At 40.0% G+C, this 13136-nt stretch overlaps 1 protein-coding gene across 1 annotated transcript; it reads right to left on the bottom strand.

Moving 5' to 3' along the window:
* Positions 1-9139: 9139 nt before the first annotated feature.
* hoxc8a (homeobox C8a) lies at positions 9140-11500 on the bottom strand. The gene is given in 4 exon segments (XM_071516720.1): positions 9140-9456; positions 10611-10614; positions 11067-11476; positions 11479-11500. Coding segments are annotated over 4 exon segments (753 nt in total).
* Positions 11501-13136: the final 1636 nt, after the last annotated feature.

The following is a 13136-nucleotide window of genomic DNA, read 5'->3' as shown; positions in this document are numbered from 1 at the left end:
TCCGCATCGCACAATTTTGAGGCAAATAAAGCTCAAAAGTCAGAGACTGTAATGTCCTAGTGCTGCTATCTTGGAGTTTTTTTTCCATTGGATATTCATTAATAAATCTGCTGTAGACCCATGTAACAGCTGATCGGTAGGATAAACCAACTTCATAATCCGTGGCAAGAATAGGATTAATAGGAGGCAAGTTCCAATTTATATAAATTAATTTTCTGCTCCTATAGAAGGGACAAAGTTATAGGAGACCAAATACTGTGAATGCATAAACTCGCCCAGAGCTTATCCACCTCTTTAAATGCAAAACGAAGTTTGAAATTGAATTCAACCTATGCAAATGAAACCGACATTTGATAAGATGGGATTTGGTAGCCAGTGGCATTTTAATATTATGTCTTGTTCATATCAGTGACAGCATGTGTGCTTAATTTGAAGAAGCCTTATTTCATAACAAGCTCCGTTACATAAAATCTTGCAGCCTATTCACCTTACAGTCGTATGTCATTGAGTATTAATTAAAAAGCTTAACAAAATAGAATTTAATGAATGACTGACTAGAAATTATCATGAACTAATTTATATTTCAAAGCATATTTTAAATTGTCGTTCATATTATCAACAGTAATTATTCACAGCTTAAATTATTAAGTCTTATTCATAAAGTTTGCTGTAAATAATGGTAGGCTAAACAGTAAAGCCTGTAGACTGGAGCGGTTGGAATGCAACAGAGGTTGTTCCAATGTGCAGAACTAGAAAGGTCTTTCTTTCCCCTGTGTTTTAGTGTTTTATTGCGGCCTGTGAGACAAATCACATGCGCGGCTTTTGATGCAGGAAGGAAAGGAGCCGTTTGGTGCATGTTTCCATGCTCTTTCACTTGTGACGAGCAATTCCCAATAATATTTGCGATGAAAGAAAGAACCTAATATCAGTTTTCCTAACATTCCTAAAGGTCTAACACGAAAATAATTAAATATTAACAACAGTAATAACCATGATGAATGAATGAACAGTAGCCTATATGCTGATAATTTGCCGTTAGCTACGGTAAATGCATAAGGTATTTTATATTATTATTATTATCATTATTATTATTATTGTTAGTATTGTTAGGGAAGCCAAAGCTGATCCGCTCTAACTTTACACTTTACGCGCATTTACTTCATCTTCTGAAGGCCTAATTTCAAACAGACCTCAGGGCCACCTCCCCTATTAGACCGGGGCCCATCTACGTCCATGCAAGAAATGGATTCTGCTTTGCATGATTGCTGATACACAACCACACATAACATCAAAACCTTACTCAGTATTAAATATATATATTAAATCCATAGATTATCAGCCAAAACACCATGGGAGAGAGAAAGAGAGAGAGAGCGCGCCTGGTCAGTGAGATGTTCCCTGATCCTTTTCTTCTAGCCCATGCACGTCTAACCTTACTAATAAGGAGTAATTCACATACTAACAACACAAAGCCCTCTATAAGCACTCTACCTTCACTGGCTAGCCCAATTAATGTCCGGAAGTGTGCGACTTTATGCTCGTTAAGCACTCAGGAAGCTGTTGCCCAATGAGCGCATGTTGGTCCACACATCATAAATTATGACCATTAGTAGGCAAAATTTTTGCCCTGTCGGGAATTTGTAAGTCGAGTTCTAAATGTGGTGATATGGATGGATTCATTACTTCATGGAGTTTTAGCCAAACCTATCTCTACTTTAAAGGCCTATACCAGGATAAAACAATGTGCCTCTTTCCTTATTTTTTAACCACATGTTTTTACGTAAACAGTTGGTAAATGTTAAATGTATTCTCCTTCTCTCTCTCTCTCTAGGCATATTGGGCGGCAGCGAACACGATCCATTGCAACAGCAATACTTCATAAGGGAAAAGCAAACAACGAGTGTAACAGTAGGTTGTAATACTTTAAAGGCTTCCTGAACAAGGCTTTGCCAACCAATAATTGTATTTTACAAGGCTGAAACGCCAGAGTGTTGAACAAGAGGAGACAGAAACATTAGGCTACATCACTTTTTCACACAAAAACTATTTTATGTCTGCGCAGACAATAAAACACAACAGTAGCGCTTTGCTAAGGAAGCTATAACACCCATACTGACATTTGTTAAAACAGTTGTTTTCAACTTCAAATGCACACAAAAAGATACGGTGTCAGACTGACACACACACACACACACACACACACCACACACACACACACACACGATGGTATTTATACGTTTGAATGCCACAATAAAATTCGTTTGGGTACAATCTGCTTTGTTTTGGGATGCAATAAAGGCTTTATATCCCCTGTCCCAAGTATTTCCTTACACACACAAACACACACACACAAACACACACACAAACTTCCAAACCTGGGATTCACTTTATCTGCGTCTCTATCTTCACTCTATCTCTGCTGTTTCACACATTGATTTGCTCTATATATTGTGTAAAAGAAGCCTGAACAACGCCTGTGTTAAATGTTTTGAAGAAAAGCCTGGTTTAAGAAATTCATGGACTGTTTGGCCACAAAAATATACCATTCGCCTGTGATTTATATGAAATGTTGTGAAATGTGCTGCCTCAGTCATAACACCTTATTTACTGTTGTGTTAAATGTTAAATTAAAAATATGTTATTGTTGTTGCTGCTGCTGAGTATGATGATGAAAGTGATATTGATGATGATGATAATGATGGTGATTTGTGCTCACGGTGTAAATAAAATGCCATGCTACTACTCATAATGTCGTCACTGGTTCTGTCTGAAGGCAACATCTTAAAACCCTCGCATCTCATTCTCAGGAAAAACACAAGTCACTCATCCTGCTATGTGACAACAGCAAATTACACAGTCTCAAACACTCCTCCGTGTCACCGCTGAAGTATTTGCAAGGCTCGCCGGCCACAGACGCTTTCCATTCAGCAGTGTATCAGCTAGGCCAGCCTACATCCGCAGTGAGCCGCCACTGAACCCAACAGCCATAAACAACAAGCCCAACACCCCGAACACCCGCCCACTTCCACTTCCACTACGTCTGATCGCTAGGGGGCACTGCCGGGAGCTACCGTGTGTGTCTGTGTGTGTGTGTGTGTGTGTGTGTGTGTGTGTGTGTTTTGTGTGTGTGTGTGTGTGTGTGTGTTTTGTGTGTGTGTGTGTGTGTGTGTGTGTGTGTGTGTGTGTGTGTGTGTGTTTGTATGTGTGTATTTGTGCGTGCGTAAAATAGCGTATACATGCTATTCAGGCACTTCGTTGAGATGGGATACATTGGCAACAAATGGGGGGCAAACAAATACAAGAAATGAGAAGACTGCCATCAGTCAACTCTATATTTAATTTGTCAGTACCTGATCAAGAGGGCCTGCATGAGTGATGAGAAAGTTTACTATCAGTATCTATCAATGACGCAACATAATGGCACAGCAGCCTCTAAAAGACTCCACTAATGTAGGCTAAAACTGTGCAGTAAACCATTTTGTGGTGCTGTACCAGCCTAGACCGGTGCTGTAGCCTCTGGATAGCCTATATCATTACAGTCGCTATGGGCATCAGCTGCCTCCCAGGCTACAGGTCAGGTCACAACTGTACAAAACAGGTACTTCAATCTCCCTTCCCTCACAGGACCTCCAACCCTCACTCCTCACCATCAGTCATCATTTGCAGTCAACGGTTGAATACCAAACATGTTTTTATAAAAGGAGAATAGTGTTATCTTACCCCAGCAGGCTCTCCGTAGTTTGTGGCTTCACTGTGGTCCAGCAAAGCGGCTGAGGGGTCATGATGGCGAGTGGGTATATCAACACAGCGCACATCTCCCGTGTACTGCGGGCTGGGCTATCTCCACATCCCGGCAAAAAGGAGTCTAGAGAAGCAGGCTCTCTGTTTGCTCGGAAAGCTCTTTTCTCACGGGCTTGCTTGCTCTCTTTCTCTTCCCAGCCCCGGTTATATTGCCTATGGGGGGGGGATAAACGCAGACAGCGGCTGGTAGAGGCGGCGACTGTCGCGAAGCTCCTTCTGTCAGGAAGTCGGAGATCGGATGGATATCACACGAAGGACCGCCAAAATAACTACGCACTGTTTTTATATCAGTATACGAAAAAAAGAGGTTTCTACGCCCCAGCTTAGTCCGCTGCTGATACAAGGGAAGGACCAGAGAATAGACAACAGCATAAAGTTCATGTTCATAGAGCGTGTGCCACGTGGCTCGCTGCAGCCAATCCCAGAATGGATTCAGTCGTAAACTTTTATTACTCAGCTGTAAATTTCTCCCTTTAACAACCAGGAATGTTTGCACCCATCTTTTCCCCTTCTCCTTTTTTTCGATCACACAAAACTAAAAATGGCCCAGACAATATGCAGTGTAAATGCTGAAATTTCCGGGGGTCGCAAATTTCAACGTGCGTCAAAATATGACAGTTCCCCTGGTGGATGAGCTGTATGCCAGGATGTGCCCAAGCAAAAAAAAAAAAAAAAAAAAAAAAAAAAAAAGTGAGATAGGCCTATGAAAATACACACCATGATGCTACCCACTCAAAACCAAACCTAAAGCAAGTATATGTGAGAGAGAGAGAGAGAGAGAGGGAGAGAGAGAGAGAGAGAGAGAGAGACTTACTAATTAATCCTTAATTAGGCTGAACTTATGTATGCTTCCATATAAGGGACTTTTCCCATTGATTTGATCCGAGGATGGATTATACGACAGCACTGAGGAGGCAGGCTAAACTATGACAAACTCAAGGATAAACCAACCAGCGTCAAGTGTATGCTCCAGGTGCATACATAATAAAGTTAATCTAAAGACGAAAATGATGCCAAATATCTACTTGGCAAGATTACAGTTTGCTCATTTTACAAATCGAAAGTAGGCAAGGTAAAGTTAGAGCGTGCAGAGAACGTGCCATATCAGTTATCAAACTTATGACAAGGAATCAATAGAAATCTGGTTTAAACTGTGCGGTCAACAATATATAAAACCCACAGAAAAATTATGCTTTTAGAAATGATGACATAAATTTGCGGTTTTCATTTCCAACAAGAGATTCAGATAATATACGCAAAGGACAGTGTGTTTATACGAAATATCCGTCACCTTCAGCAATTTAATTGTATCGAAACATAACTAAAATTGAAGGCTAGAAGAGCATATGAGGTCAGAGAAAACGGTAGAAGCGAATATTAGAAAATCATTTGTACCACATAATTTTGCTTCCATCCTACTGACAGAGCCGGACCTTTCGCTTTTTATAGCAAACTAACATGTAGCCTCAATAACGAATACAAATAATTCCTCTACCCAAATAAAGACAGAAAAATTGAATTACATACATGGAGGTGCGGGGCATCTTGTCCATGCAGGCCGTGCACTCTACACTGAGCCTCGGCACATAAAGACAAAGGATGTAGACCCATCCAGGATAATGTGAGCCGTGCCTTTACACCGCCAATAAAGTTTACAGCAGGTACACTAAACTTTATTGGCAATGTCAACCCTCTGGTAAAACTACACATACAATGGACCATGGTGGCTAAGAATAGCTGTCACTTGCAGGAAAACTTCCGGAAATTTCTAAAGCCTACACGCACGCAAATAGGGTCGCTTTAAAAGAAATAAACACCCTGAATGAAAAGGCTGCATTTTAGAAAACATCGTTTCATTCAGTAACAAAAGAAAAAATAAGACACAAAGGAGAAACAGCCCTAACGTGAAAACCTGGACCTAATGCTTTTGTGGTCTAGGCCTAGACTTAAAGGGAAATACTGATAATATGAAAAAGCATTTTGCAAACAACGTATAGGCCTATTTGCCTATTTTCTACGGGTAATATGCAATCGAAAAGCCTATGTTACATTGTACTTTTTGTGTTTTAAAAATTAAATAAGCAAAGCTGCTCTGAATTGCCCTAAGTTTTGTTTTTGGGTCACTTTATTCGTTAGACTACACTATACAGCTGCTTTAACAGTTCATTCTTTATAAATATACCGGTTTTTATAAATATATGTGGCTCTGTTATGATTTTTCTCATCACAAGTTCGCTTTACTTACGTTTACTACTAAAACGTTAGATTTTAACAACAAAACAAAAAAAACCCAACAATTAATGATTGAAGAAAATGGTGCAGCGAAATGTACTTCAAAACTCTATCAATTCGTTTTTTCTGTCTCTAAAAACTAGATGATTCTGTTCAGGCATTCATTTCCCACACCACATAAGCTATCTTCGTACTTAAGAACTAAATGTTTACTTAAAAAACACCTAAAAGTAACTTTGAGGAAAAAGAAGTGAATTAATGAGAGCTTATATAACTCACACACCGCAATAGCCTCTATGGTAAGGTGTTTGCCTCCATAATATCCCCTATACACATCGAATGGACAGCTTCAGTTTATTTAAATATGGGCCAACTATTGAACCAATATAAAGCAGATAGATGCACCAGGAGCGTTGAATAATTTAGACTGATGACACTGAAACAAGGACACGAAGCCAAGACACAGTTTCCTATTTGAAAAGTAGACAGTCTAATAAAGTATTAAAGATGGTATGAAATGAATAGCCTAGGATGCTAGCTGAGCCTCAGGTGGTGGAAGATCACTCCTCTATTGGCCTTCAAAGTAAAAGTGGAACTGGCATTTCAATTAAAATGCGGGCGAAATTAGTGCTTCAAAAATATACAGGCTGCATAGTCCAGAAACTGATTTCGCATGTTTTTAAAAAGCACGACCAGGTTTCTATTAGTATAATCGAATGGGTCGAGGCAACTGATTTTTGTGTAGCAAGAATTCAAGTGACCTAGCCAATACATGGCTGTGGGTTTGGGGGATGATGGAGTATGTGATACTGTTATATTGGACAGATTTTGGTGATTGTCTATATCATGTTATTCCAAAAAGTCGATGTCTTCACCATGTAAATCAGCAACAAGTCTGAGCTTACAGACACCAGATCGGATACAGGAGACCTGGGCAAGGTGCTACCTGCACTTGGCCTTTTATTTGCTTTGATTTCAAGGTGTTGATGTTAGCCGCAGGTTTGCCTCAACACACAAGTTTCGCCAACACCGTGTCTGGTAAAGCCAGACAGACTCCCATATGTTTTGCAATTATTTAGTCTGATTATTATGATAATACAGCAGGAGTTTGTTCATATAATATCAAACAGCCATTATTCATCCTAATATTCATTAAGAAAAGCTTCCTGTCCTCCCTGAAGCGAGGAACTTTCTTATTAAGAGGATGAATCAAACGGCCCAGCCTTTGGAGAATACGCACGCTGTGAATGAGATTCACAAGCTTTCCTTAAAAGGTAAAATGTGGCATCTGCAAAAGCCTGTCTGGCTTCTTTTTTATCGAACAAGTTGGAGAGTTTAAATTACCTTTATTCAGGAGGATATTCAATACACACGTTCCTTCTCCTCCCCTTCCCATCAGTGAACGCTTTAGGCGCATATGGCTAAAAATCAAGCAATCATCAAAATACACAACTGTATTTGCAGTTGTTCTTTCATTGAGATGTTCATGCCATTTTTGATTTTGATTCCTAAATTCCCGTTTGAAGTGTTCTTACACGAAAATTGGGGGTAATAGCAAAGCTCTGAAGGTTTCCCCAATAGCTAAAGTTTAGGCTATAAAACATCAGACTTTACGACTGAAAGTTAAACAGAAATACAGTGAAGTGAAAATGTGAAGTGGTGAAAACACAATAGGCTAAATGTAGGCTACATACATGTCTAGTACATTCCGCTATGGCTTAGGGTACCAGTGCACACATAGGGCCTGTATGCCCTTTATTTTTTATCTGTGGGAAATAGGGAACCGTTTCAGTCACCGCGACTATAATATCAATAAAAACAGAAATGATTGTGAGCCATCTTGTTTATTCGTGATTTTACATCAACAACAATGGCGGGGACACACAATTCCGTCTTTCACAGGAGAAACACCAGGAAACGAGCATACTGTTAACATCAATATATAACAAGACGTACATAAAGATTATATTCAGTGCAAAACAACTACGCTATATCACCAGCACATTAAAATAAAAATTCCTTACTTTAAAATCGTTGTAATTGTAGCAGGTATTATCATACACAGTAATGTGCGTTATAGGCAGTTTTAGTTGTTGGGGAAATAGCTTTCAATCAAAACAGAGCGATGCCACAAGTGTGGAATATAAATTCTGAAAAGGCAAGGCTCTGAGTTTAGGTAGTGCCGTGGTACAATCTCAAAATGGTTTGCTTGGCTTTGAGCTAATTGTCTTCCCAAGACTCACAAATTGTCTTCAACAAGTGTATACTGTATATTGGGTAAATAGGCTACTACATACATAACTTAATAATATAAGGTTGATATATAACACTTTCAAATAAAACCATATGAAATCTCTATATTCAGAAATCTCTATTGCAATTTCCCCAGGTTTAGGTAGCATCAAAGGATTTCAAACGATTGCATTTCCCTGGTAATCCTAGAAAAAAGATGTCTGAGGAGCTAATGGCTATCTTTGTCTAGGCCATTCACATGAAAACGAGTAAAACAATAACAGTAACAATAATAATCATAAAAACGTTTGTGTTTTATACATGGGCTGCTAGCCAATGTAATTGCTGTGATGATGTTGAACACTTACTACTAAGTTAGGCCTACATTTCGCTTACAATTTCGGAAAGGCAGCTATTTTGAAATGACGTCCATGTTCTTTTAAATGTAGGCTATTATCTATTTACAACACAGGTCGGCGTTGGTCATATCTTGATCTTTTATGGCTATGCTTTTGATATGGTTATTAAAAGTAAATTTGTAAAAGTAGCCAAGCCATTTTCCGTGTAACATGCGTTTTAATTTACCCCTTTGGCAAGGGCGTTACTTCTATAAAATAAAACATTGCTACACGTGTGTGTAGATATTATGGAAATCCATATGGCTCTTCTAACCATGTTTGTATCAGGATAATTGTGAGAAGGGAGAATTTTGCCTATTTATGACAGCAATATCTGTGGGATTCCTGTCCCCTCTTGACAAAATGAAAGGGTGGTCATAAAGTTGACGCTCTCTGCCTCCTTCTGACTCTTCGTCTGTTTATGGGACCTCTCTTTTTCTCTTTTTCAGCCATATAACCATAAAAAGACCATAAAATCACTCCTTGGTCTCCTCTTTCTCTTCCGCTTCTTTCTCTTCTGCCTCTTCCCCTTCACCGTCCTCGTTGCCCTCTTCCTCGGCCTCGGCTTCAGCCTCTCCTCTCTGACCCGGAAACTTGTCTTTGTTGTTTTCTTTTTTCCACTTCATCCTCCTGTTCTGAAACCAAATCTTCACCTGCCGCTCGGTGAGACTCAGGGCGTGGGACACCTCAATCCTCCTCTTGCGGGTCAGGTAAGGGTTGAAGAGAAACTCCTTCTCCAGTTCAAGAGTTTGGTAGCGACTGTAGGTTTGCCTCCCATTCCGTCTTCCTGGGGCTTGAATGAAATAAAGTCAGAGGTTAGCTGGACTGACCACGGTCCCCCAAGAAAACAATCAGATAACTGGTGATTATTTCTAAATTTGCTTTTTCCTCACCATTAATATAAATTGTTGAGCTTCTAAATTTAGCTTTTGAGTCCTACCAAATCATATTTAGCGGGGAGAGACCTTATTTTAGGTGAACTGGGTAAATTTGATTTGTAAACCAATCACAGTAATATCTGTTAGGCTACACATAGCCTAAACAGAAAGTAATAGAGCCCCTATTACTTGTGTAATCTGTAAATAATAGTCTACTAAGTAGGGCGCATAATAAGTATTTTTCCACACGTTTGTACCATAAATGTGCTTATTTCGATATCTGCCTGCAGAAGTGATCAGCTAACTACACCTTTTACAGCCAATTCTGTAAATGGTTATTGGGTGAGTGTGAGAAAAATACCTATGTCGTATCAATAAAACGATGGCTATCAATTATTAATGTATAGATCTATCAATATGAGAAAATTCGTGTTAAATGCTCTCAGTTCATTGATGCCAAATTCCTACACACATAAATCCATATATTCTGTTTTATGTTCGTGTTTAAACTGATAGATGTGTGTTTACAAAAAGAGATTTAGTATTATTTTCCACATTTGTAATTGGGCCTAAGCCTGATTAAGCTCTTTCAGTCACACACACACACACACACACACACACACACACACACAGAGAGAGAGAGAGAGAGAGAGAGACACACACACACAGACAAACATAGACACACACAGACACAGAGACAGACACGCAGACACACACACACACGAGAAAAAGAGGGAGAAAAGGAAAAAGCAGGGAAAAAACAGAGATGGGAGAAGGCAAAGAGTCCTGTAACAACAGACGGGCCAGACGAATAGTTCAATTTCTCTCGGGGTCTACATACAAAGAAACTATGAAGAACGAGAAAATCAACCTAATAACTGCCTGAAGGAAATGTAGATGAATGTTGGTTAGCGTGAGAAAAGAATGATCCATGGAAGGAAGGGGTGCTATCTGCAAAGCTGTTATAATTATGGCTATAAGTCTGAGTCTCTTTGGGCCTGTGGTTCCCATTCCCTCAAAGTCCCGGTTCCTAGGTGATCGGGGCATGTTGTGTTTTCACCGGGCTAACCTGCCTGTCAGTCTACTGGGATTGCAAGTGGTGGCCTGTATGATACCACCATGCTTTTAAAAACCAGTGACACATTCAGCCTTCCCTCCTTCGCATTTAGAGTTTGTGAAATATCTTATGAGAATGATAATTGACTTCAAAGAACTGGTTTCATGAGCAGCTGTGTGTTTATGAGCACTTTTGAAAGCAACAATGCAACCCCTGTATAGAAATGTGCTTCAGAGTTGTAAGCTATAACAGTAGCTTATAATAAAGGTTTTATATCCACTATCATGTTCCCTTACTTATTTAGCTTTATCTGTGACAAACAAACACACACACACTCTCTCACACAGGCATATTTAGCACACATGCACACAAATATCCACATACACACACAGACGCACACGCGCGCACACTCAGGCGGAGAAAGAGTAACATAGAAAGACGAATAGGAAATAATTGTATAGTTCTGACCGTGGGTCTCATCCAAGGAAACATAAGACTGGGAGAGGAGTTTTGATTTAAGTGGCCTTGTCCTTCTCCGGGGTTAGAGCTGCTCGACGATTTACAGTCTGGGTATTGCGCTAGGCTTGCGTCTTGCTGGGTACCATAAAGCGTTTGCCTCGGAAGGGCTTCATATCCATAAAATTTCGTTGCGTCTCCATGGCAAGCCAAAGCACAGGGGTTTTGCTGGTATCCGGGGTTGGAGATCCCCGTGGTCCCGTGGTGGAAAAAGTCCTGCACATGATGGGACGGGTGCTGAAAGCCCGGTGCAGCTGCTCCGGGTCCGTACACCAGCGTGTGGCTGCGGGCAACGCTTTGTGGAAACCTGCAGTCGTAGTAAGTTGGCTCCAGTGACTCGCCGCCTTTGTACTTGGAAAAAGAGGGTTAACAAAATAGGAGCTCATGTTTAGTTTGCATCAAGCAGACGGGCTCTCTCGCAGTAGAATATCTCCTTTAGGATGATGGCAGCCTTTTGTTTAGGGTCCCAACTCGCACAGCGCGCACAGGCAGACAAACCGGAACTAGGAGAAACGCTGCCCCTTTGGACAATCTACGGCAGCTCACTCTCTCTCAGCCGCTCCTCTCATCGGATTTCTCTCGCAGTATTCAGTGTTTTCCAGCTTTTGCAGGCTCAAACCCGGCTCATGGCATGTGCTTTGGATGTGCGTTAGCTAAGGTTAAAGCTGGCTTGCTCCACCGGCACAGTCACAGACGCTGCTCTTTTCTTTCTTTTTTTTTTTTTTTTTAGCTTCCCACCCAACCACCCCCACCACAACTCCCCCCCTCCCAACACCCCCTCCCTTCATCTTTCTACGACCGGTCAGACGTGGGCCTGTATACACCTTGAGAGGAGCTGCACTAATCATACCCAACAACACAAGAGGCTTTAAATATGATCAATGCTATGTTTATCACAATAAAGGTCTGTTGCAGTGATCAATTGAGTTAGGAAATGGTTAAAATATAAAGACTATGAACTAGGTGCTCTTTCAGTGGTCCAAAGTCATAGTGTAGCCTGTATATAGGGGTTATCTGGTGTATAAAACGGAGAAGGTCTAGTCTTTAGTATTTGGTATAGCTCTAATGGGTTTGTGTTAGCTCTTAGGCCCAATTTAAAGATATACACTATATTGTAGGCTACAGCTGACCTTTGGGGGGCCCCAGCAGGTTAACATAGCATTTGGAAGTTCATAAAAACCAGAATGTTACAACAACAAAACAATGTGACTAAAACTACAACTACATGATGTATACTGTATGTAAAATAATGAATGAAAAGAGTGAAAACATCCTCTGCATTGTAAACGAGTAATGGCCAGGGCAACACACTTGCACCAAGCGCTGTAAAACACCGACACACGCAAATATAAACACGACCTATGAATACTAGCTGCCACTTACTGACCCCGTAAAACCTACGAGGATAAGTAGTAAATCTCCCACGTGGAGGAGTTCATAAAATTTTACATTGGATGTTTAGCTATAATCAGCGCACATATTCCCAGCTCAATAGTTGTATAGGCTCTCTCTCCAAATATGCCAGTGTGGTTTTTGTGGGGTTACTGACGATTTTTACACATCATCGTAAAATATGAAAGGCGCACTGAGCGAATTTATAGACCTTTCACACTCTATAAATATGCAGATTGCCAATCATTGTTGCACACTTCTTGGGGACTTTGAACCGCTGGTACTGACATTACAATCGTAAAATATTAAAGATACAAATGACCCAATAGCTCTAATGTTTTCAACGACTTATGCAACGATGATGATAGGCTAAACCCTGCTTATTATAATTACTATTATTATCATTATTATTGTAATTATTATTATTGGTGTTATTATTATTATTGTTGTTGTTATTGTTGTTGCTATTTCTGTTATTGTTATTATTGCTACTAATGTTATAATTGTTGTTTACAAACTGTTATTAAAGTGCTCTATAGATCTAAATATTGTTTCTGACTGTTCATTGATGTTGCATTTGTTTGTTAGTATAACATATTTCATTGGGTTATTCCATTTTTTAACTACCCT

The sequence above is a fragment of the Centroberyx affinis genome, unplaced genomic scaffold (assembly GCF_046629955.1).
Source record: "Centroberyx affinis isolate AG114_WGS23_722 - 3 ecotype Tasmania unplaced genomic scaffold, CSIRO-AGI_Caff_v1 ptg000428l_1, whole genome shotgun sequence".
Lineage (NCBI taxonomy): Eukaryota > Metazoa > Chordata > Actinopteri > Beryciformes > Berycidae > Centroberyx > Centroberyx affinis.
Note: the sequence above shows the minus strand (reverse complement) of the source record. Positions and strands in the feature narration are given on the sequence as shown.